The sequence below is a fragment of the Carassius auratus genome, chromosome 2, assembly GCF_003368295.1.
Source record: "Carassius auratus strain Wakin chromosome 2, ASM336829v1, whole genome shotgun sequence".
In the NCBI taxonomy this organism is placed as follows: Eukaryota; Metazoa; Chordata; class Actinopteri; order Cypriniformes; family Cyprinidae; genus Carassius; species Carassius auratus.
Genome location: NC_039244.1, coordinates 19,283,677 through 19,306,230, shown reverse-complemented (window position 1 = coordinate 19,306,230; position 22,554 = coordinate 19,283,677). Strand labels below are relative to the sequence as shown.

General features: G+C 35.7%; 1 protein-coding gene across 3 annotated transcripts; it reads right to left on the bottom strand.

Moving 5' to 3' along the window:
• Positions 1–238: 238 nt before the first annotated feature.
• On the bottom strand, positions 239–20,669 carry LOC113119227 (rho guanine nucleotide exchange factor 18-like). 3 transcript variants are annotated; one of them, XM_026288539.1, is made up of 21 exons: positions 20,492–20,669; positions 17,646–17,859; positions 11,589–11,714; positions 10,293–10,391; positions 10,040–10,180; positions 9,687–9,937; positions 8,836–8,961; positions 8,095–8,212; positions 7,641–7,895; positions 7,348–7,424; positions 7,077–7,255; positions 4,660–4,721; positions 4,366–4,551; positions 3,783–3,893; positions 3,588–3,691; positions 3,428–3,496; positions 2,714–2,761; positions 2,042–2,551; positions 1,706–1,958; positions 1,476–1,577; positions 239–1,171 (listed from the first exon to the last, which is right to left on the bottom strand). In XM_026288539.1, the coding sequence occupies exons 4-21, from the start codon at positions 10,381–10,383 to the stop codon at positions 1,017–1,019; spliced, it is 2,838 nt and encodes a 945-aa protein (XP_026144324.1). In that variant the 5' UTR covers positions 10,384–10,391; positions 11,589–11,714; positions 17,646–17,859; positions 20,492–20,669; the 3' UTR covers positions 239–1,016. The 3 variants fall into 3 exon arrangements, with proteins under 3 accessions (XP_026144324.1, XP_026144332.1, XP_026144317.1); XM_026288547.1 differs by having other exon boundaries at positions 17,646–17,856; XM_026288532.1 differs by lacking the exon at positions 17,646–17,859.
• Between the last annotated feature and the right edge of the window lie 1,885 nt (positions 20,670–22,554).

The following is a 22,554-nucleotide window of genomic DNA, read 5'->3' as shown; positions in this document are numbered from 1 at the left end:
TTGTTATTCCAGGACAGGTTATTCCACTACTTTACAATCAGACTTTTAACTTGTGATCAATTTAAAGGACACGTGAATTTAAAGCACCGGTGGAATTTGGCTTCACTGTGAAAAAGGCCTGGCCATCTTATGGACCGAGTGAGGTTAATGAGTAAATTATAGCTTTTGGGCGAAGTAGTCCACAGTTTTTGTCTCTGTGTGTGTTTGTGTGTGTGTGTGTGAATAATGACAAACAGTGTGAAGTAAAACTGAGTACACAGGTTTTATGTTTGTTCATGTAAAACAGCAAATGGCAAGAACTTCAAAGTGCAACAGTCCTCTATGAGAGAAAAAAAGCTGTTCTGCACCATTTAAAATATACATTTCTAGTTAAGAAGGTCTGTATTTTCTCAGAATAAAACAATGTGTAAAATAAAAGTAATGATCCAACAGAATTGTGCCATGCAGTATAACATGAATTTAGAAACTAAAAGAAATTTAGTAGCGATGAGCATTTATCCCCAACTCATAAAAGGAAAACAAGGCTTTTTTTTTTCTAAAACACTACTAAATATTTGCTTAAATATAACAATTTTCCAATTCTCCAAAACTATGTAAAAGATCCCTTGATTTGTACAGAAAGTGGAGGAAAAACTCCAAAAAGTAAATTTACACTTTAAACTAAAACTCTATACCACACAATAAATAGATCTACACTTTTTTTTGAGAGAAGCTCTTGATTACACGACTCCAGGAAGATGCTAAAAGTTTCCATTCCAACACTTGTGGGACCAAACATCTATGAATTAAAATCACAATAAATAACTAAAAACAGCTATTTACAGGAACAACAAATCATTGAGACAGACCTGAACAGGATTTTGTTCTGATATACTGTGACTGTCAAGATCACAAAACCTTTAGGACACAGATTTAAAGAGGCCTAAAATTACTTAATTTCTTTGAAAAATGCAGGTCATGTTAAAGAAATAATCTCTCTGCAACAATGTTGTAGTCTGGCAGTTTGCACAGGGTTATTAAAAGTAAATTATGTCTTCCACTGCGTTGTCTTTGGTTTTACGGTGTCCTGGCTGGGTGGTGTGTGTGTTATGATTGTGGTTGTGTTTCCTGATGCTGTTTCCTGAATGAGAGGGTATGGAGCTGGATAATTGCTCTGGATGGACAAACATATCTACAGAAACACCACAGAAATGGATTTACTAATGCACAAACACATATGAATGGTGAATAATTTAAATGACTAAAACTTTTAAGATAGTGAAAGAGAATAAAAGGTAGAATAAGAAATGATAATTCACCACCCCCAAAAAAATCATAAGGTTTGGATTAAAATGAGGGTGAGTAAATGACTAAATTCATTTCTAGGTGTTCTATTCCTTTAACAAAGAAAACTGAACTTTTTAACCAGGAACAGACCAATCCCAAGAGAGAAAGAAGCTGAACTTAAGGTGAGATACAGAATCAAGAAGTTTCACCTGGATGGAGCCGGAGGGGACTTTTAGACCTCATGGCTCTTAAACTGCCTCCTTCCTTTCCTAGACCTTTTATGGGAAGTACCTGGGACACCTCTATGCCAGCTTGAAGTGTGAAAAGATATTCAAGTTAAATTAAAATCAACTAAATCTTACTGCTACATATTTACTACTACCCGCAAAACAAAACATCAGCTCACACAATGCAATGGAGTTAGTAAAGCAGGTCATACCTGCGCTCTTGGTGCGATGGTGGGAGATCCTTTGCTTGCTGTGCTTCTCCTTGCCTATAGTTTTGTCAGCCAGCTTGGTGGGGATCTTCTGCTGGACAGAGCTGGCTTTGGGGAATTGGTTGGTGGTGCTAATGAGGTGTATGGGCACTTCTGGTTTAACTGGAATGATGGTGATGCTCTCCCTGCGTGGTGGTACCAGAGGAGGCCTCTCGTTGGGAGTACCCAAATTCAATAAAGGGTAAGGTGGAGGTAGCTAGAAAGGAATGCAAAGTTTATGCATATGCACATATTAAGTACTTTAATTGTGATTTGTTATTATTTTGTCATCCATTATACCTGTATCCGTTGATTCTCCATGGGAAAGGTTGCAGTGTTCAGTACATTCTCCCTTTTCTTAAACTTCTTCTCCAGCTGCTCCAGCTTTTCTCTGTCCTTCTCCAGCTTCTTTCTTTCTTTCTCCAGCTTCTCTCGGTCCTTCTCTACAGAGCGTGTGGAGTCTCGGAGCCGCTCCAGATCCTCCTGGTATTCTGATTTCCACCTGGCCAGTTCCTGTTTGTCCTCTGTCAGCTTGTTTTCCAGTTCGCTGCATTCCAGCTCTCTCTCCCTCAACTCCTTCTCCCTGAGTTCTGCCTGCGCCCTCTGCTGCTCTCTTTCCTGCTCCCACTGGACCTGCTCCTGTCGGTGCTGATTCTGGAGCCGCTGGAAGTTGGCCAGCTCCTCACGCTGCTTTTCCAGGTTCCGATGCTTTTCCTTTTCCAAGAGAGTATTGCTCCGGGGTCGGGACATCAGCTCCTCAATAGTGGCACGTTGTACCACTATGTGGCTCCCCAGCTGCTGGACAAGGGACTGAGAAGGGAAGGGGACAGAAGAAGAAGAAATCTAAGAATCTGAATCTACACAGATGAATCATTTATTTTAAATGATAAATCAAAAGGCAACATAATTAATCATTTGATAATTATGAGAGTGAAGCACTATATGAAATGCACATTTAAAGGTTTGTATCACCTGAAGGCTGTAAATCTTCTGAGACAATTTAGTTACAGTGTCATAAAGCTGTGGAGATAAAAACAGATGATTTCCAATTAAAGATAAAATTAGTTTGAATAGAATATTAGAATATTACACATTGCAATCACTTATGTTAGTTTGTGCATACTTTTGTTCATAATAAAGGTAAAAACAATTTCAGAAACAAAAGGTGTTCTTGTCACTCCATAATTTCCCTAAAAATATATCTGCACAACAAACAAAGAAAAAACACCACTGAAATCATGCTTGCGTTTAATCCAGAACTGTACATATAGATTTGGGATTTTTAGGGCACAAACTTGTTCAACATTAAGCTGTCATATGATTGTTGCATTTTGCCTCTTAGTAACAGTCACACATAAATTTGGTTATGAAGCAGCTGTTCACTGTGGTAAAATTAATGATTTTGAAAATAATGTTAAGAAAATAAAATACTGGATAAAACATTAGTAATTCTCACCTTGCACTCAGTTTTGATTTCAATACATTTCATTTGGACAGGTGGTCGCATACATTCTAGTCGCATACATTTTCTTTAAATAATATTCAAATATTTTAACACTATCTGTCAACTTTCAGGCATACTGAATAGGCAGCTTTAGAGTTATCACAATGTCAGTCATCAGAAGTTTTGGGTAAAAGCATCTTCTTCATTTCGAACAAACAGAATAATCAAAAATGAAATCTCACCTCTGTTTTAAGAAAGAAGCCTGAATGATATGCACTCCAGCTCTGTATAGTTATCTCCTCCTCATCTGCCTAAAGAGTCAAAAGCAAGAACATACAATCTGGTTTACACTCCAGTACCACTGCAAAAAATAACAGGTGTGATACTTTAGTGTGAGCTCACCGACAGCTCCAGGTATTCATTAGAATAAAGCTCTCTGTGCTGAGGGTCTGAGTTGTCCCACTGACTGCTGTCTCTCCTTCTTTCTATTAAACTATCAATACCATCTGCAAATAAGTCCAATAGTTAATGGGAATGAATATAACTATTATACTGGTGTCATGAAATGGAGTAGATCTTTTTGAAAGCTTCTCTTACTTCCTGGCAGCATACAGGCATCACTGTATAATGGGACCAGATCCATCCCCTCTCCAGAGGAAGGAGTTTGGCCCTGCTCACATGTTAACAGCAAGTTCTGTAAAATCTCCACTGAAGAAAGATTGAAAAATAGATTACAAATCAACAAAACTTTAGTATTCAAATACATCACATTAATATAATATACAGATAAACAGATGCATGTGTGAAAAAATATTATAAAAGGTGTTTTAAAAAATCTTATCAATTCCTATTCTGTTCTTATTTGAGCTCCATGAGATGAGATGTCACACCAGGGAACATTCGCTTGCCATTTATTGTCACGGTCAGGAACTATTTATTACTATAGTGGAAGGATGGCATTTAATGAATTTGCTTTAAGAAGGTAACATTTCATTTTTGTATTGTGTGGTAATCATTTCATAAAAGCAATAATATAACTGCTTAAAATAATATAGCATAAAAATAAAATAAAGGTAACCCAAGTTCTCTCTATTCTACATAGCTGTACTTTTACACCATAAAATATCAATACTGAATATAAACACAAATTTCCTTTTCTGCTGTGCAGTGGAAGTCTCACCATCTTTTATGGCTCCATTGAGAAGTTGTTCCCCCTGAAGGGGCTCTGCTGCACTCCCATGCAGCAGATGGCGCACACTTGGTGAGATGTCAGTAACACCTGTCACAAAGGCTGCAATGCTGGAGAATAAACTCTGCTTCTCTTTAAGGAGCAGCTCGATCAAGGCATCCCGCACACAAAGATTCCCTACCATTCAGAAAAAAAGAGACAACATTAAATGAGATGGCAGCTCATTTTACAGCAGAGAAACAAAGACTAAAATCATAGATTGTGATACAGAAATGTGCATGTTACTTTGAAAGTCTTGGATCCTCTCAGGAAGTTCTCCTGGCTCCTCTTTCTCCTCTTCAGGACAGCTGAAACAAAACCAGAATACTGACGTTAGAAATAATCCCAGATAAATCTTAATATAATACTCATATACAAATGCTGGTCATATAATTAGAATATTATCAAAAAGTTGATTTATTTCACTAATTCCATTCAATTGACTAATTCCATTCAAAAAGTGGAACTTGTATATTATATTTATTCATTACACACAGACTGATACATTTCAAAAGTTTATTTCTTTTAATTTTGATGATAACAACTGACAACTAAGGAAAACCCAAATTCAGTATCTCAGAAAATTTGATTACTTAAGACCAATACAAATAAAGGATTTTTAGAAATCTTGGCCAACTGAAAAGTATGATCATGTACAGCAGTCAATACTTAGTTGGGGCTCCTTTTGCCTGAATTAATGCAGCAACGGGGCGTAGCATGGAGTCAATCAGTCTGTGGTACTGCTTAGGTGTTATGAGAGCCCAGGTTGCTCTGATAGTGGCTTTCAGCTCTTCTGCATTGTTGGGTCTGGCACATAGCATCTTCCTCTTCAAAACATTTTCTATGGGGTAAGGGTCAGGCGAGTTTGCTGGCCAATTAAGAACAGGGATACCATGGTCCTTAAACCAGGTACTGGTAGATTTGGCACTGTGTGCAGGTGCCGAGTCCTGTTGGAAAATGAAATCTGCATCTTCATAAAGTTGGTCAGCAGTCTGTTTGTAGTGGTTCTTGAAGCACTGACTACAGCTGCAGTCCACTCTTTGTGAATCCCCACCACATTTTTGAATGGGGTTTTGTTTCACAATCCTCTCCAGGGTGCGGTTATCCCTATTGCCTGTACACTTTTTTCTACCACATCATGTTCACAATGTGTATTTTCACAATATTCAAATTTTCTGAGATACTGAATTTCGGACTTTCCTTAGTTGTCACTTATAATCATCAAAAATAATAGAAATAAACAACTGAATTATATCAGTCTGTGTGTAATCAATTAATATAATATACAAGTTTCACTTTTTGAATGGAATTCGTGAAATAAATCAACTTTTTGATGATATTCTAATTATATGACCAACACCTGTGGATATATGTTTTGTTTAGATAAATGTTTATATATAGTTTTACGTCCAAGGACAAATATAAGTAAGCCATACAAAGGCTGACTTTCATTGCAAATTGCAACATCTGTCTCTTTCTTCAATGTACGAGTTTGTGATTGTAATAGTCTGACACTTTTTAATCTGTTGTAGCTTTGGGTGTGAGAAAAGCGCATTATAAATAAAATGTATAATTTTTATTATTATACAATTTCTATTTTAAATAAATGCTGTTGAGCTTTCTATTCCAAGAAACCTGAAAAAAAAAAATCAGTTTCCACAAACATTTCTACAATGATATTAAGTAGGGCTGCACGATATTTGGAAAAAATTACATTGCGATATTTTATTTTTCTGCGATATATATTGCGATATGAAAACTATTTTTTTTCTTACAAACAAAAAGGGGGTGAGCACACTTACATTCTCATTTTAAATGATTTAAACATCGACACCATCGTGTCAATTGATTAATATGCGTGAGGGAGAGAGCCTAAGGCAGCGTTTGTGTTGTTTGAAGACATTTAGCGTGCTCTTTTCTCTCATGCCGGTGACAGGTGCAATATTTGAAAATCAATAATTATTAATTTATTTTGTAAATTACATTTATATCTGAATATATGTCAACTTATAGACTTTCAAACGTCTAAGTGTCATGAATTAATATGAATCTGTGTACAAAATGACATATAAACATATTTTCCTATTGTATTTTGCCTGAAAACGCTTCCAGCACGCTTGCGTGTCACGTGAAAAATAGGTGTCGGTTCTATTTCTAGCATGCACGCGTTTTCCGCGCGGCCCGAGCCACGCGTCTCACGCAGGCAGTCTACAAGCTCTAACCTGTTAACATGGGAGCCGAATTAAAAACAGACACGCCACGCAGCTGAGACGCTTGCGCCACGCATCTAGTGTGTCGCCGGCTGCGCGCTCGCACTCTCTCTCTCTCGCGCGCGCGCGCTCTCTGGCCCATACAGTTAATGAATAACGGATCAACTATGACAGCATACATCGCACATCCTGTGATGTGACTATCGTGGATCTATCGTGATATCGATGCTTAAACGACACATCGTGCAGCCCTAATTATTAAGACATTAAAACACTAAGAAATGTTTCATGTAATAAATGTTATTTTAATAATATTTCAGATTAGAGTATTGATCAAATAAAGAAAAATCTTGAAATATTTTATCTTGAAAAAAAAGAAAAAAAGAATCGTACAATCCCCAAACGTTTGAACATTAGTGTAATAAAAAAAAAATGACTGCATATAAAACACACCGTTCCACGGCCTTCCAGATTTGGTCTTTCCAGGTTTTGCGCTCCTCTCCGGAGGAGGTGTGAAACTCATACATCTCTGGAGTGTCTGAGGAGGCCGAGATCAGAAACAAGGCCTTCTCGTCATGAGCCACATCACGCACAATGAGCTTCAGCAATGAGATCACCGCAGGTTTACCATCCTACAGGAGCACATTAGACAGCTGACATCTAATGATAATGACAATAGTAAGCTAGACATAAACGACATGCCAAATTATTACATTCTGCTCACCAGAGAGGCAAAGGTAAGTCGTTGATCTTTCTCCAGTAACAGCAGCAAAACATCTGACAACAGCAAGACAAGGACATCTAAAGGCATATGAGAGAACATAAAGATATGTCAGTTAGCTTTTAGATGAGCAAAGCAAAATTACAAATAATTACAGAAAAAAACAAGGCAAAATGGCCCACAACATCAGAACCCAAGTTGATGGGAAAAAAATCAAGAAATGAAAATGCAAATTAAACTATAGTGTTTTAGTTAAAATCCAGTCATAATGGATCTGTTATTGGTACATTGATCACCTTTGCTTTTGTTAGAAGTTAGCCTCCAGTTGAGAACGCCTTCATGAAGCAGCTTCCTGTCACCCTGCAGCATGTCCTCTCTGCGGAACACTCTTCCGTGGGTCGTCTTGACCTGGGACTTGGGTTCCAGCTTACTGCTCAAGTCCCTCAGCCGTGCTGCTTTCTCAAACTCATCAACGTAGGTATTTACTTGTGAGATGGTGCTTTTCAGCAGTTCCAGACCTCGTACAAGGTTCCTATGCTCCTCTGAGTCAACTTGAGATGTTGAATAACATAAGAAAAGAAGCTTACTGACCTCAAACTTATGACCGTAAGTGTAAATTTACTTTTCAAAGTTCTAAAAAACTATTCTATATTTGGAGTTATATTTACATAAACGATATACATTCATATAAACTTTTAATACTCAAAACAGAACTGTTTTCTTGAAAGAGAAATAAATCTACTTTTGTACCTTTAGTGTATTTAATGACATGTTCAAACAAAACCGGATACTTTGTGATACGCTGTGTTATAAGGAGAATAATCTCTGGGATTCCTAATCTCCGTACGATAGACAGCTGACATACTTTCTGAGGACAGAAAATAGTGTTGTTATCAATAAATGAAATTATTAATTGAATATTATTTTTTAGGGCTGGGTAACAAAATCAATTTTTTTTAAATGTGGTAGATTCAAAATCAATTCTCAAAGGCCAAGAATCTATTTTTTGTTTTGTTTTGTAACATTATCTTATCTTAAAAGTTAAATAACTTAATCCTGTTTGATCAAGGAATGTGACTGTTCTGACTTTTTTCAGCATACATTTTTCATTTTGCATTAAAATTCTATTGTATTTATTTAACATAATTGTATGCATTTGAAAATTGATTCTGTTTTAATGTACCCAAGTGTACCTAAAATATAAGAGTTTAATATACAGGTTTGTGGCTCTTAATTTTTTTAACTAAATATAGTATTTGTATTATATCTATATTCATTGAGTTGAATCGAGAATTGAGTATAGAAAATCAAATAGAGAATCATAATCGAAAATTGAATCGAGATCGATTTGAGAGCTTGTGAATCGAAATCGAATCTATCTGGAACATCTGAATCGATACCCAGCCCTATTATTTATATATAAACAAAGAAAATTATAAAACTACTTCAAGAAGTCCTTTTAAAACTTGACAACAAAAGGTCAGGACTTACTCGTATAAAACTTTGGAACTTCTTGTTGTTTTGCATTAAGTCTTTGTAGAAGTTGACTGCATCGGTGTGGTGACTGCAGAACACTCCATAGCAGTATTGCATTCGGTCTCTTATTTCACCTGAAAACTACACACACACGATTAAACATGAAGATCAGAAAGTTGTACAATCGTTAAAAGCAAAACATTTCTACAACACCAAAGGTTAATAAAGAAATATTCAGGATATTTACACCAAAACTTTTAAAATCAGTTATTAACACTGCTTCAGTTAATCAGGAGTTTTTGAAAGAAGTCTGTTATGCTCTGGATGTGCTAATTAAAAACATAATTATACTGTGAAACATTATAACGGTTTTCTATTTTAATATTTTTTTTTTAATTAAATGTACTGATGAATTTTCAGCTGCCATTACTTCAGTCTTAGGTGTTACACAGTTGTCCTAGCAATTTGGTTTATCATATTTACTACACGTTCCACAAAACTATTTTAGTAAAATGCTTGAATACTTTGATACTTAGTTATATAATGCAATGACATAAATACATTAAGTTCAGCTTTGAGTATCCAAATACTTTTTGGGGCTTTTTTGGCAACCAAATTTAATTTTGAAACAATAATTCCATTCATTTCAGGAAGCACCTGCTCCTTAGCTCAGCTCTGGGGAATGTGGACCCAAAGATCGTATGAAGGAAAATGGCTATAACTGACAGTTTGGTCATCCAAAGCATGCAGCTAGAGAATCAAAGTCTAAGCCAGGTCAGTAATTGGTCTTTGTTGTATAACTAGCTATTGATCCCCAAGACTTTAAGAAATTTGGGAATCCTACAGCAGATACATAATAAAGATACCTGTGTCATAAGAATGTCTCCAATTCTGTGGATGCAGTAATTCTGGGTACTGCCTGGCTCCAAGGAATCGATTCTTCGCTGTTTAAGGCGGTTGAGGAAAAGCTGGTGCACCTGCAGCAGGCTATCCACCTGTGGAAACAGTCTTTCCAGCTGGGTCTCATCCATTTGCAGGGTCTCACGCAGTTCCCGCACGTATATGCCCAAAACCAGCTTTATCGTCCGCACGTGGTTTATTTCTGTCTGAATCAGCTCTGTCATGATAACAATAGCAGACTTTTAAAATATCATGTACACTGCAAATTATTAACTTTTCTATGACAATGAGACTAAAATCACGTAATAAAAAAACCTACCATGTATTACATCCTGTCTTTTAATGTCCTCTTTGGAAAAGTTTTTTAAATATTGCTGGTCAACAGCTACACTCCAGGTGGGAGCCTCAAAGTCCCGAGCATCTGTTTCCAGATCTTCACGTAGTGCATTATAAAGTCCATCTGTGTAGAAGAGAAGTTAATATACATTTGCCTTAACATCAACAAACATATCTGTGATCATGACATGTTTAAATCACATAACAACAATTATTAAACAAGTTAAATATCCAACCGTCAATACTGATGGTGTCAGCAGGGTTTGTCAATGGGGAATTTGAATCTTCTGCCAAGGGCTTGTTTTTCCCATAATCTGTTTCTTCCATCTTATTTACTGAAAAACAAAATAATAGCCAGAAGACTATTAAAATGGGTTTAAATAAACCAGAAAATAACAAATATGTTATTAAATCATCGAATATGCTGATTTGGTGGCAATTTTTTTTATTGTAAATAAAAAAAAAACGATTAAACAATTGTAAACGTTTAACCATGAGCCATTTGAAAATCAATTCAAATATGTGACGATTCAAATAGTTTGAGATGCCAAACAAATTGCAATAATATTTGTATTGTATCTCTGAGGGGAACTGACTATCTTAGAAAAGTTTACCTGTTATTTTCTTTTCATCTTACCGCTGAATAATGCATATTAAAGTAGTGTTCATAGCAGCTCTACTTTGTTTACAGTGGTAACCCAGGAAATACTATCATTACTGTTCATAAGCGCCACCTGCTGTCAGAGAGTGAATCTGCATCTCATTCAGCTGTTTCGGTCAGATATGATTTATGCAGTATAGTTTCACAAAACTAAAGTCAGACCATTCTGTTTTTGCTTCAAATTTCAAAATTATACATTCTAATTTAGATTAAAAACGATTCATGCTGCATGCATGCTGCATCTTTGTCTGGATCATGATTATAATTCAAATGGAAAGAGCACAGACAAAGCCTTAGTTGGTTCACATACAAAGCCTTAGTTGGATCTTGTGTGATTTGGGGTTTGTTTTAAAATCTAAATTTAGCTTCGTTATATTTTAATTTCACAAAGAAACACGCAAAAATAGCCTAACAACACGACACCTTTTCATTTACTGTATAATGTCTTCAATCTCATTTTGTAAAAAAAAAAATCTAAATCGTGAATCGATTCAACTTGTGAGTTGAGTGAATCATTACATTCCTACTGAAAACAGTTGTGGTTGCTTAATATTTTTGTGGAAACAGTGATGCATTTGTTTTCATGATTCTTTGATGAATAGAAAGTTGAAAAGAACAGCACTTATTAAAAACTAAAATCTTTTGTAATATTATAAATGTATTTACCATAACTTTTGATCAATTTAATGTTCTCTTTACTGAATAAAAACATTTTCTTTTCACAAAAACAAAATAACTTAATCACCCTAAACTTATGAACAGTGTAAACATCAGTTGATCAAATGTTGCTTTTTCATGAGAAAAATCATTTTAAAGATTTTTAAAGATATACTGTTAATAGAGTTCCTGCCCAGAATGCCAGAGCACTGACCTGTGGCTGGAGTGATAACCAGAGGAGGTGAAGGCTGGAGGATGTAGATTTATCTGTGCTGTAAGAGGGTCATGCCTGGCATGTCGTGGAGCAGATACTGCCAAAGATAGGATGAATAATCTCTGTCTGAGTAAAGGAAAAGAAAGTCAGCTTTGGGTCTTTGGATCTGCTACTTAAACATTCAGATCAAAGGCAAATTCCTTAAAAGATGATTATTATTTAATACTATTAGGAATTACATTTAATAGTAAAAGTCGTACCAAGTCAAGTTGAGCTTTTTTGTCATTCTGCTACATGTGGGGACATACAGTGAAACAATAAAAAAATAGCTGATAATGAACATGGATTTGCGCAGCTTGTCAGTTAACAACGGCTCCGTGTAGTAACTTTTTTATTTTCTTTTATCACTTTCACTTTAACAGCTGCTGTTACTGTAAAATCATGCACCTGATGGAATTTACCGCTGATTAGATGCGCATTAATCATCGGCTGATAACATCGTGCACCCCTAGTAAAAACACTGTTTTTCTACCAAATTATATGTAATATCTAATAATTATATTAATATTCAACTTGCATTGGAAAAGTTTCCATGACCTCTTGTGAGATCTTGGCAAAAATCTCATGATTAATTTCCACAACATGATGCATGATGGGATACACTAAGCTTTAAATACAGCTCTAGAGTGGTATTCAAGATAGTGTGAATTTAGTGTGGGCTAAGGGCACTGCGCTTTGGCGTTTTTAAGAGCTGGGACAGTCTTGCACGTGCTCTCAAGTGGCCAAGACCACAAGTGTGGGTATTTGCACAAGGCATAAACCTATGCTGTCTGAGCCGGAAAGAGAGTTGATTAGTTCATCTTTTGAGTCGTTCTTTTGTCACGTGATGTGACAGCATTGGATAGAGACATTTATTTCCTTACAAACGGGTGCATAGTTTTTATTATTATCATCATTATTATAATTAAGATTTAGTCTTACAGTTACGTGATGCGTTTTTGGTCTCAAATTTTACCTTTTTATTTCTTACAGTATATAAATGTGTGAATTTCTGTCATGATGGTCTTTTCCAGAACACTGAATGTGGTGACAAAGGTAATAAAGAGTTAGTTGGTTATTATTATTAAAGGGGGGGTGAAATGCTTGTTTTCACTCAATATCCTGTTAATCTTGAGTACCTATAGAGTAGTACTGCATCCTTCATAACTCCAAAAAGTATTTAGTTTTATTATATTCATAAGAGAGAGATAGTCTGTACCGATTTTTCCTGGAAAAACACGAGCGCCTAGAGGCGTGACGTGTGGGCGGAGCTAAAGAATCACGAGCGCGAGTAGGCTTTTGCGTCGAGAGCGTTTGAAAGCTGTGACAGCTGTGAAGGCTGACACGGAGTTAACCCGCTATCTCCAAGAACAACCAATTGACTTGGACCCCCCCGACGGTTATGTTATGAACCGTCACATTTGACTCACGTCATAACCGTCATCACCAATTCTGAAACCGGCACACCCCTAGGTGGCAGAGATATTTTAAGCAGTTTTACTCACCGCCTGTGGTTCCAACACACAATCGTGACCCTTTTTCGTTGGGATTGCATCATCCTTAAGAAATAAACGATACGCAAATCCGTCATCAAACTGGGCTTTGTTTGTAAAACAAGCATTTTAGAAATGCAGGGAACAAACACAAACACTTGCACAACTCCGTTGATGCTCTGTAAAAATAAACTCCATTCACTGGTCCCTTAATGCTGTTTTTTATTTGGTAATCTGTGTAGGGTTGTCTTGCCCTGGCAACCAAAAACACACTTCTTTTGTGACTTTTCGCAACGCTCTCGCTCTGATCAGTGATTGTCTGTGCTCAGCCTCTCATTGCTCTGCTTTATGGGAGTGCGCGCTCTTCCGGCAGACGTGCCCTCAGGACCCATATAAGGAAATTCCGCTCCATCTAACGTCACACAGAGCCATACTCGAAAAAAACTTTCCGAAACTTGTGACAAACCGGAAGGAGTATTTTTGGAACAGAAATACTCCTTCAAACGTACAACTTAATTTTTGAAACTTTGTCCATGTTTAGCATGGGAATCCAACTCTTTAACGGTGTAAAAAACTCAGTATGCATGAAATAGCTTTTCACCCCCCCCTTTAAGTCTCTTTCCGGCACAGACTGCATAGGTAAAGTTTATGGGGTTGTCATGTGATGAACGAATGACTGGAAAAAAACCCGAAGACTCGACAGATGAATTAATCAATTCTCTTTCCGGCTCAAACTACATTTGTTAAGCAATGGGGCTGTCATGTGATAAACGAATGACTAAAAAAAGACTCAAAGGAGGTAAAAGAGTACAGAACTCATAGGATGTTGCACATACACGACTGAACGAATCATTCCCCGAGACGACTCGTTTGTTCCGAGTCACATTAAAGATACATTCAAAATGAACGAATCGTTCATGAACAACCCATCACTACTTCAGACCCGGATTTAAATGCAGCTGACTTTCTGTGGCTCTAATAAAGTCTGTATGCTTCATTTATAGAGCTATAATATAGATCACGCTTTCTATTTGCGGCATTTTTTTTAAACACTGTACTTCAAACGCAGACGGAATCATCGAATACAGTCATAAAAGTGGAATTCACAATTTAATGCAGAATGTCACGGAATTTGTCAAATTTGGAATGAATTAATCAAAAGTCATTACACTTAAAATCAAATTGCGATATGTACTAATATCTGTACCTATTAAGCCGCAAAAGTAGATTTAAATATAAATCCTAAATGATCTGCGTGACTGAATGAATGGCGCAGACACAATGTTTAAATTTTAAAAGTAAATCCCATTTGTTAGCAAAAAATAAAAATTTTATTTTTCAGTAATTAAAAGTTAAATAGAATTAATTCGTTATTTGATAACCAGGAAAATTTAAATACACAGCACAGAATTTGAGTGGGAAAAAATATTAAGGCTTCTTTAAGAAAAAAAATATTAAATGGAGTGCTAACACGCTAAAACAGAATCTGGTAAAAATTAAAAATATGGTTTGAAAAATAAAACATTTCATAAGGCCCTAAACTTAATTAATAAACTTGTATTAAATTGATGTGAAAATTTACAAGTTTCATGGTTTTAATTAATTAGACTTGCTTTTTGATTAATAAAGTTAAACTATAAAAATTTTTAAAGAAAAAAAGAATACAGAAAAATGGAAATGGAAAAAACTAAATTTGGAAAAAATTAAATTGATTTCATAGGGCCCTATTAAAGCTGCAGTAGGTAACTTTACATATTTGTTAAACCTGTCATTATGTCCTGACAGTAGAATATGAGACAGATAATCTGTGAAAAAAAATCAAGCTCCTCTGGCTCCTCCCATTGGTCCTATTGCCATTTGCAGTTACAGACCGCTCCCGGTAAGAAACAACCAATCGGAGCTGCGGTCCGTAACTTTGTTTGTGTTCAAAATGTAGAAAAATGTATATAATAAGCGAGTACACCATTAATCCATTTTCCAAACCGTGTTTTTGGCTTGTCCTGAATCACTAGGGTGCACCTATAATAAGTGTTTATATTCGGACTATTTTAGATTGCTTCGGGGATACCGCGGCGGAGTAACCCAGTACCTTTGTGATTCTTCATAGACATAAACAGAGAGAAGTAGTTCCGGCTACAATGTTCTTCCGCAAGACGCAAGCAGTTCTGTTTATTAACCGCTAGAGCATCAAAAGTTCCCTACCGCAGCTTTAAGTGTGGTAATTTCAACATTTACTATTAATATTATTATTACTACTACTATTATTATTATTATTATTAATACTAGTATGGTTCAGTACTGTATTTTTTTGTTCAGTATCCAATTTTAAAATTATTGGTTAATTAATCGATATGGGCCAGTGTGGTCCAACCTAGCTATCGGTATCGACAAAATCCACTATATGTTGACCTCTATACTTTACAATTAATCACATAAATTAGTTTAAGCTTGGAGTGAGTGAGGACACAAATGTCATTAAAACTGATTTAAAAAAAAAATCTAAGACAATTTTCACTAAACAAATTAGTGCTATAAGTCATTTAAATAGATCCATATTTACAACATTAGACCCAAGTAAGCTCAAGGCTAGTTCCACACATTTTGCCTTTATATCCATGATAGCCTAATAAAAGTCTTACGTGACTCTAACTGTGCATGTGAAGGTGACAGAAGTGTGTTTGACATGAATTTTGAAATTTGACATTATGACATGATCTGCTTTGATTTGTCTCCAGCACATTTACATGCTGCAGTGGAGAACTGATCAAGGGAACGCATGAACATTATATGATAAAATTATATAATTTAATAAAATATATATCTTGAATAAAATATAAGCCATTTTAGATTAAAAAAAAAGTCTCCGCCAAATGCAATGCGCCAATTGCATCATAGTAGACAGACAAAAAATGAATAAAGCGGTGGTGCTACTGTACTAGTCCAGTTCACTGCTTGAAAATCAGGATACTGAAACTAATCTTGTTCTCTGAAAGGGCAAACTGGTTTTGGTTTGTCAGATTCCTACGCTCTTGTCAGACAAGGTCAAAGAGCAAAAAACACTTTGCAGAAAACAAAGCTTGATTTTATTTAGTTTTTCCTTTTCCATGGATATTTATTTTTGGACTGTGGTTTACATTTTCACTGATGACAAATTCAGAGGGAAGTAAAAATGCTAATTTGTGTAGATAAATAATTAAAGTTGCCTTATCTGAGATATTAAATGTTTCTTGCCGTTTCCTTTATGTAAGGTGTAAAACTAAGCACACAAACCTACCAGCCAAATTTACATATATCAATATTTATACAAATATAATATTGGCAGGTCTTTCAACCAGTTCTATCAAACCTTTACAATTAATCCAGAACGCAGCAGCAAGATTAATTTTCAACGAGCCAAAAAGAATGCACCTCACACCTCTGGCTACCAATAGCTGCTCGCATAAAATTCAAGTCATTGATGTTTGCTACACAAAACCACCACTGGCTCCAGTCTGCACCCCTTTACCTTTACCAACATCTTCCATTAGCTCGACATCACACATAACTTAGTCATGTTGGAAAGGTCATGAGTGACATAGCCGGAAGCAGCAACCCAGTGTTTACAAAGCATCATTAACATCTTGGATGACATGGGGGTGAGTACATTTTTATTCTGGAAGTTAACTAATCCTTTAATACAATGTCATAAAAATGGCAAGTATAGTTATTAAAGAATTAGAAAACTGCTGTTTGAAGTAGTTTTAGATGAACACACTGGAGGAAACTGTGATGTGACTCATGTCAACTGCCCAAAGGCTTCATTCTGAAAATAGTCAAGAGAGGACGAGACAATTCACAGGAAATCCGAAGAAACATGTTGACAAATGCACAACAAGCTATGAGTTTATATATATATACACACAATAGGGTGTGTCCGGAAAAAAAAACCCACTAAAGAAGAATCAATACCATCTGACACATCAAAGTAATGTAAAGAGTTTTAGATCCAAAAAGCATTTGACTCAACTGACTTTAACTGAATGAAAAAAAAGAGAGACATTCTTCAAATATCTTCATTTGTGTCCCACACAAAAAGGAAAGTCATACAGGTTTGAAACGACACGAAGGAGAGTAAATGATAGCAATTTACAAATTTGTGTGAACTACCCTATAATTGTAGTTGTCATATTAACAGGTAAAATTGTTTCAAAAACGAACCAAAAAGATCACTTATATGTAATACACTTAAAAAGACTTAAAAAGAACTCAGCTGTTGCAGTGACTCTAGCAACAGCTTTATCCTCAAGAAAGGCATGATACACCATGTGAACAAACTAAAAATGTTTAATGGCACTCAAACAATGCGTGCACTGCTATTCATACAGCACACTCATTCATAAAGACTAGCATGTGTAAAGTGCATTAAGACTAAATGAAAGAAGTAAACCAGAAGAGCAAACCTGCCCATAAACATGACTTGCGCTCCATTATAAGGTGAGGGATATAGTGACTAGGATGCATATTTTGTACTCAAATTTAGCTGTACCTTGACGAATGGTGGTTAGAGGCATTGATTTGCCACCTCAAATTGCTGGGAGATCAAGTAGTTTCGCTGCATGGGCTGAGTCACACTTAAATAACACTCAGACCTCCCCTCAGCAGGGTTGATTATGCTGTTTTCCTGCAGGTGGTTTCATTACTGTTCCCTTCACACTGAATGTCAACTTCTGCTGCAGGCTGCACCTTCCTTGAATCATCTGCTGGATGAAGATGAATATAGCAGATCGAAATGCGGTTAAGGTTTATGCTTATCAGTCAAACAAGAAAATCAGGCTGCCCCAGTCTTGGTAAAATAACAAACACCCTCCTTCCTTTACACGGAGCATAAGACACATGAAATGTGACTCCTCTACCATCTTTGTTGTTCCTATAAACTAAAACCACCAATTCTGAACTATAACCATCAGTTACATTAATATTAACTGGGTTTGCACTGGTGTGATCATAGGATGCAGCAGCTGCAAAATGTGAGAGTTTTTGTTTACATACGCTGTAACTGATTTACTAGTTCTGTTACTGTGTGGAAAAACCTGGCTTGCAAACCACCTCTGACCATGAAGCCAACCTGCCCCCTCACACATCAACAGGCCAGTTTAAATACAGAAAGCCTGCCTGTTTCTCACAACATGCATGTAGAAAGGAGTAGCAGAAAGCTATGAGTTTCATATTAGCAAAAAACAAACAAAAAAAACTTTTTTTTATTTTATATAGTCAAAAGCACTTGTTCATCACATCTAGTAGCACTTCTTTCTTCTACTAGTAACTAACTATGCTAACAGTTATTAGTAAATATTCCTGATTTACAGTGCAAGTACTTTTTTTATGAGACACTAGTATCTACCCCAATAGCTTCTAGTAATATTTCTTATCTCATTGGTTATTAAGAATAACAAGACATTTTAAAAGTCATTTAAGGTTATACCTGACAAAGATTACAAAATATATTCAGGTGACACTTTAAAAAAAATATACATCAGTTAAACACATCTCTAAATAAAATCATTGTCTAATTAAAATGCAAACAGTGCAGACCAGTGAAATATGTGTAACAGTCATTGTAGTTGACTTCAAATGGGTCATGAGCTGCCTTTTTTATTATTTTGTACTGTTTTGACCCCCTCATCTGAGCGCTCTGTTTGAAAAGGTGTAATGGATTGTAGACTCGGAAGTAAACGCCCCCTGTATGATTGGCTAACAGTTGTGTATGTTTGACAACCTTCATCCTTCACAGGTGGATGCTGCTGTGATTTAGGTGAAAAATGCATAAATAGTATACATTTCAAACAATCTGTAATAACAGACAAAGCAAGTGACCACATAATAAAAAAAAGTTATTCACACTTGTGTGGAGCAACATTATTGTCAGATCCAATATATTCCACACAGCATCGTTCTTTAGTTTCAATCTTTCTGAAAATTCTGAGTGGAACTGTACTTTGCTTTTTAATGAATCCACAGTAAAATGAAGTGGACAACAGATCAAGTTCTTATTGACGTGGTCTGGAACTTCATTATAAATAAAGTTCTTCTACTCTTTCCTAATGGTGAGATCAGAAGGAAGGCAAAGCAAAGACTGTTTTTCCATAACCTGGCATGGCACAGCATCTTATTGTTTTTAGAGCCATCTTTATCTTTTGGTTTCTGCATAGACCTGCGTTTGCCTCTCTCATTATTTACACAACATGCTTAAATTGATGGGCGGCGCTAAACAGGCAGAGATGTTATCAGACCCCTTTAAAGAAGGCATGATGGATGGTGGTGGTTCATCTCATTTTATACACACACACACACACACACACACATACATACATACACACATATATATATATATATATATATATATATATATATATAATATTTTTTTTTTATTATTATTATTGTAACTAAAAGTTACAAATAAAAGAAAAAGTTAGTTTTAATCAAATAAATAAAAAAAATACTTTTATTTCAGATATTAACAAGGTACTAAAATAAAAAAAAATTAATGAAAAGAAATAATAAAACAAATGAAAATTCAATGAAATTTCAAAAATAAATAAATAAAAGTTAGTATAAAAAAAATTAAATAAAATCTAGACACTTTGAAAAATAAAATTACTAAAACACAGTGTAATTGAACAGACACTAGTCCCTTCTGGTTTCTAAGGTATTATTGGAATAATTTCTAGGTATGAAAGCTTACAAGTGAAACTGAAAAATATACAAGTCACTGTTTGATTGAAATCAAGTAAATCCACTAAAACAAAGGGAAACAAGTTAAGTCTTCTTACAAACACAAAGTCACAGGACCCCAAACAAACCAAAAACCTCAACAGACCTTACACTGTTGAAACTAGTGTCATGAATAAATAAGTCATTAATCGGAGGAATGTAATGGTCGAAGAGATAAACCATCCTGCATTTCCTCATCATCACAGCAGAGTGTAAACAGAAAACATGCAAATTCACTGACCTCTCGTCACAACAAACATGCAATATTCTGATTAAAACACAAAGCTACGTTTGTGGTGGTTTTAGACCTTGAAGAGGCATCATTCTTTATCCTGAAGTAAAATCACAGTGAAAATTTTCCTGTTACTGATCTCATACGTGACGCTCATCTCAGAAGCAGCCGCAATGATGTAACACAAAAACTAATACAATAGCATTTAAAGGACGTCGTATATCTCTAAACAAAACTAAAAAGATTGTTTAATAGCAAAAACACCTGTTTCGTAAATTCTAAACTACAATGTCAATTAAAAAACACGAGTCGATGACAAAAACTTTAAACACAAAGAGGCTAGCGCAAAGTGTAGATAATGTTAACTGTTCCAAAGTTTATTTACTCACCATTTTTTAATAAACATCACAATTTCAGCTTCAACCTGTTTATCCCCTTTATTCAGTTTCCTCTCCTCTCCTCTCCTCTTTTTGACAGGACAGTTTCTTTTCTTAAGCATCCGCCAGCCCGGTTACAAGTGCAGGGCAAACTTACAAGAGAACGAGCTCTTCTCATGCACGCGCAAGCGCACGAGCACGAGCACACTTCGAGGCATGACGGGAACAGAAGGCGGCGGGGTTTGTGTTCACATGCAGCAAAATAAATAAATAAATAAATACATTACTGATCTAAAGTAAATGAAAACTGTTGCCTTGCTAACTAACTTACGTTATATTATAATAGTTCAATTAACGTTAATTTTATTTCAAGTAATGAGTCAGTGATGATCAGTGAAGTAATTAATTTTGTGGAATATTATCTAGTAGTATAGAATATATATAATAGCTTAGATAGAGGGAGACCGGGGTGATAAAAACACTTTTTGTTTGAGGTTGAGTAACTTAGTGGTTGTTCATGCTAGACCTCTTTGATACATTGTAGCCACATTTGTCTACTACAAATAAAACTCTCTTGACCTTGTACTACACACTCACAGATCATGTGAGTTAATGTCAAATACAAAGAGTTCCGTTGTTTCAACCTACCCCACTACTGAGTTGTAACACTAGTGGGGGATAGATGTAACAATAAGAGGTAATTTGGTGAAACAATATCCACACATTCCAGATTATGCAAGTACTTTATTGAAGAACAAAAATTAACAATTTAAATATTCTGAAACTTTAAACTCCCGACTAAAACAAAATGCTGTGTGTGTGTACAGTATGTGTGTATCATAGTTTGTTAGAACTTTCATCTTAAAATTATATACAATTTTTGTGTGTAGTGTATTTTGCTTTGGAACTTTAAAATTAAAACTATAACAAATGTATGTGTGTGTGTCTGTATAATATATTTGTGTTGAAACTTTAAACTTACACTTACACTTACATTTCTGTGTGTGTAGTGTGTATTTCTTATGGGACTTTAAACTTAACACTTTAACAAATTGCTGTGTGTGTCAATGTGAGAGTGTGTATAGTGTATATCTCATAAGGGTTCAGTCAGTCTCACAGTTGTGACAAATGTAGATGGCTGCCCCTGGGCTGCAGGCTACGTGGGCCCAGAACTGACAAGAAACACAATTCACACTTCTTTTGACCCATTTCCAAAGTGTTCCATGCACACAATGCAGAAATATCATAAGAAGAATCATAATTGGTCACTGGACTTGGGCCTGTTTTCTTCTTCTGTCCCTTCCCAGACACCAATCTTCTTCTTTTTTTTGCCCTTTTTCCAGTGTTCCTAACATTTTTTATGAACTGTTACAACCATCCCACCCCTAGCAACCATTACATACTGTAGCTAACTCTTTGAACATGTGGGTTTGAAGTTAGCATTAATGTCTAGCATCAAATTAAACTAGAGAAATTACCAAATAAGATAAGTAAAAAAAAAATTATCGACATTACAATGAATGCTAGGCAAAAAACAAAAAACAAAAAAACCTTCTTCCCTGAAAATCACTTTTCTGTCTTGTTCACAGACACGTCACTTCTCCTCAAAATGGAGATGGGAGTATATGATTTGGATGACATCACCATAGGTTGTTTCTGATTGGTCAACCTGACAGTGTTACAACAAATCCCATGTTACATCCATAGGTTACTACACTCCATGGTCTCCTCTATCTTGTGTTATATTGAGAGACAAGCTGCTAATTCATAATCTGATTCTGTAATTTTGCATTAATATTAACTTGCAGCTTTTACAGTCGACCATGTTACACAGCAGGTGGCAGCAAAATCTCTGTAGTTACTTTGGGTCAAGTATATGAGAAACTGTTTTCCTCCCAATAGGTCCACATGATTTTAAATGGAACTTTACGGTGACTATGACGTCACTATAATGTCTAATGTCTAATATGCATTCTACAGAACAGTATAAATAGAGTGTAATCAATTCTGTGGTCAAATCGCTTTCTTGTGCTCACACCTCCTCTACACCTGAGAGTGGCTGGTGATATGGCCCT

Coding starts and splice junctions, on each gene's coding strand:
- LOC113119227 (XM_026288539.1), bottom strand. CDS start 10,383: ATGGAAGAAACAGATTATGGGAAAAACAAGCCCTTGGCAGAAGATTCA. Junction 8,962..9,686: donor GAGACATTCTTATGACACAG/GTATCTTTATTA, acceptor GTGTGTGTGTAG/TTTTCAGGTGAAATAAGAGA. Junction 7,256..7,347: donor GACTTACCTTTGCCTCTCTG/GTGAGCAGAATG, acceptor GTGCTCCTGTAG/GATGGTAAACCTGCGGTGAT.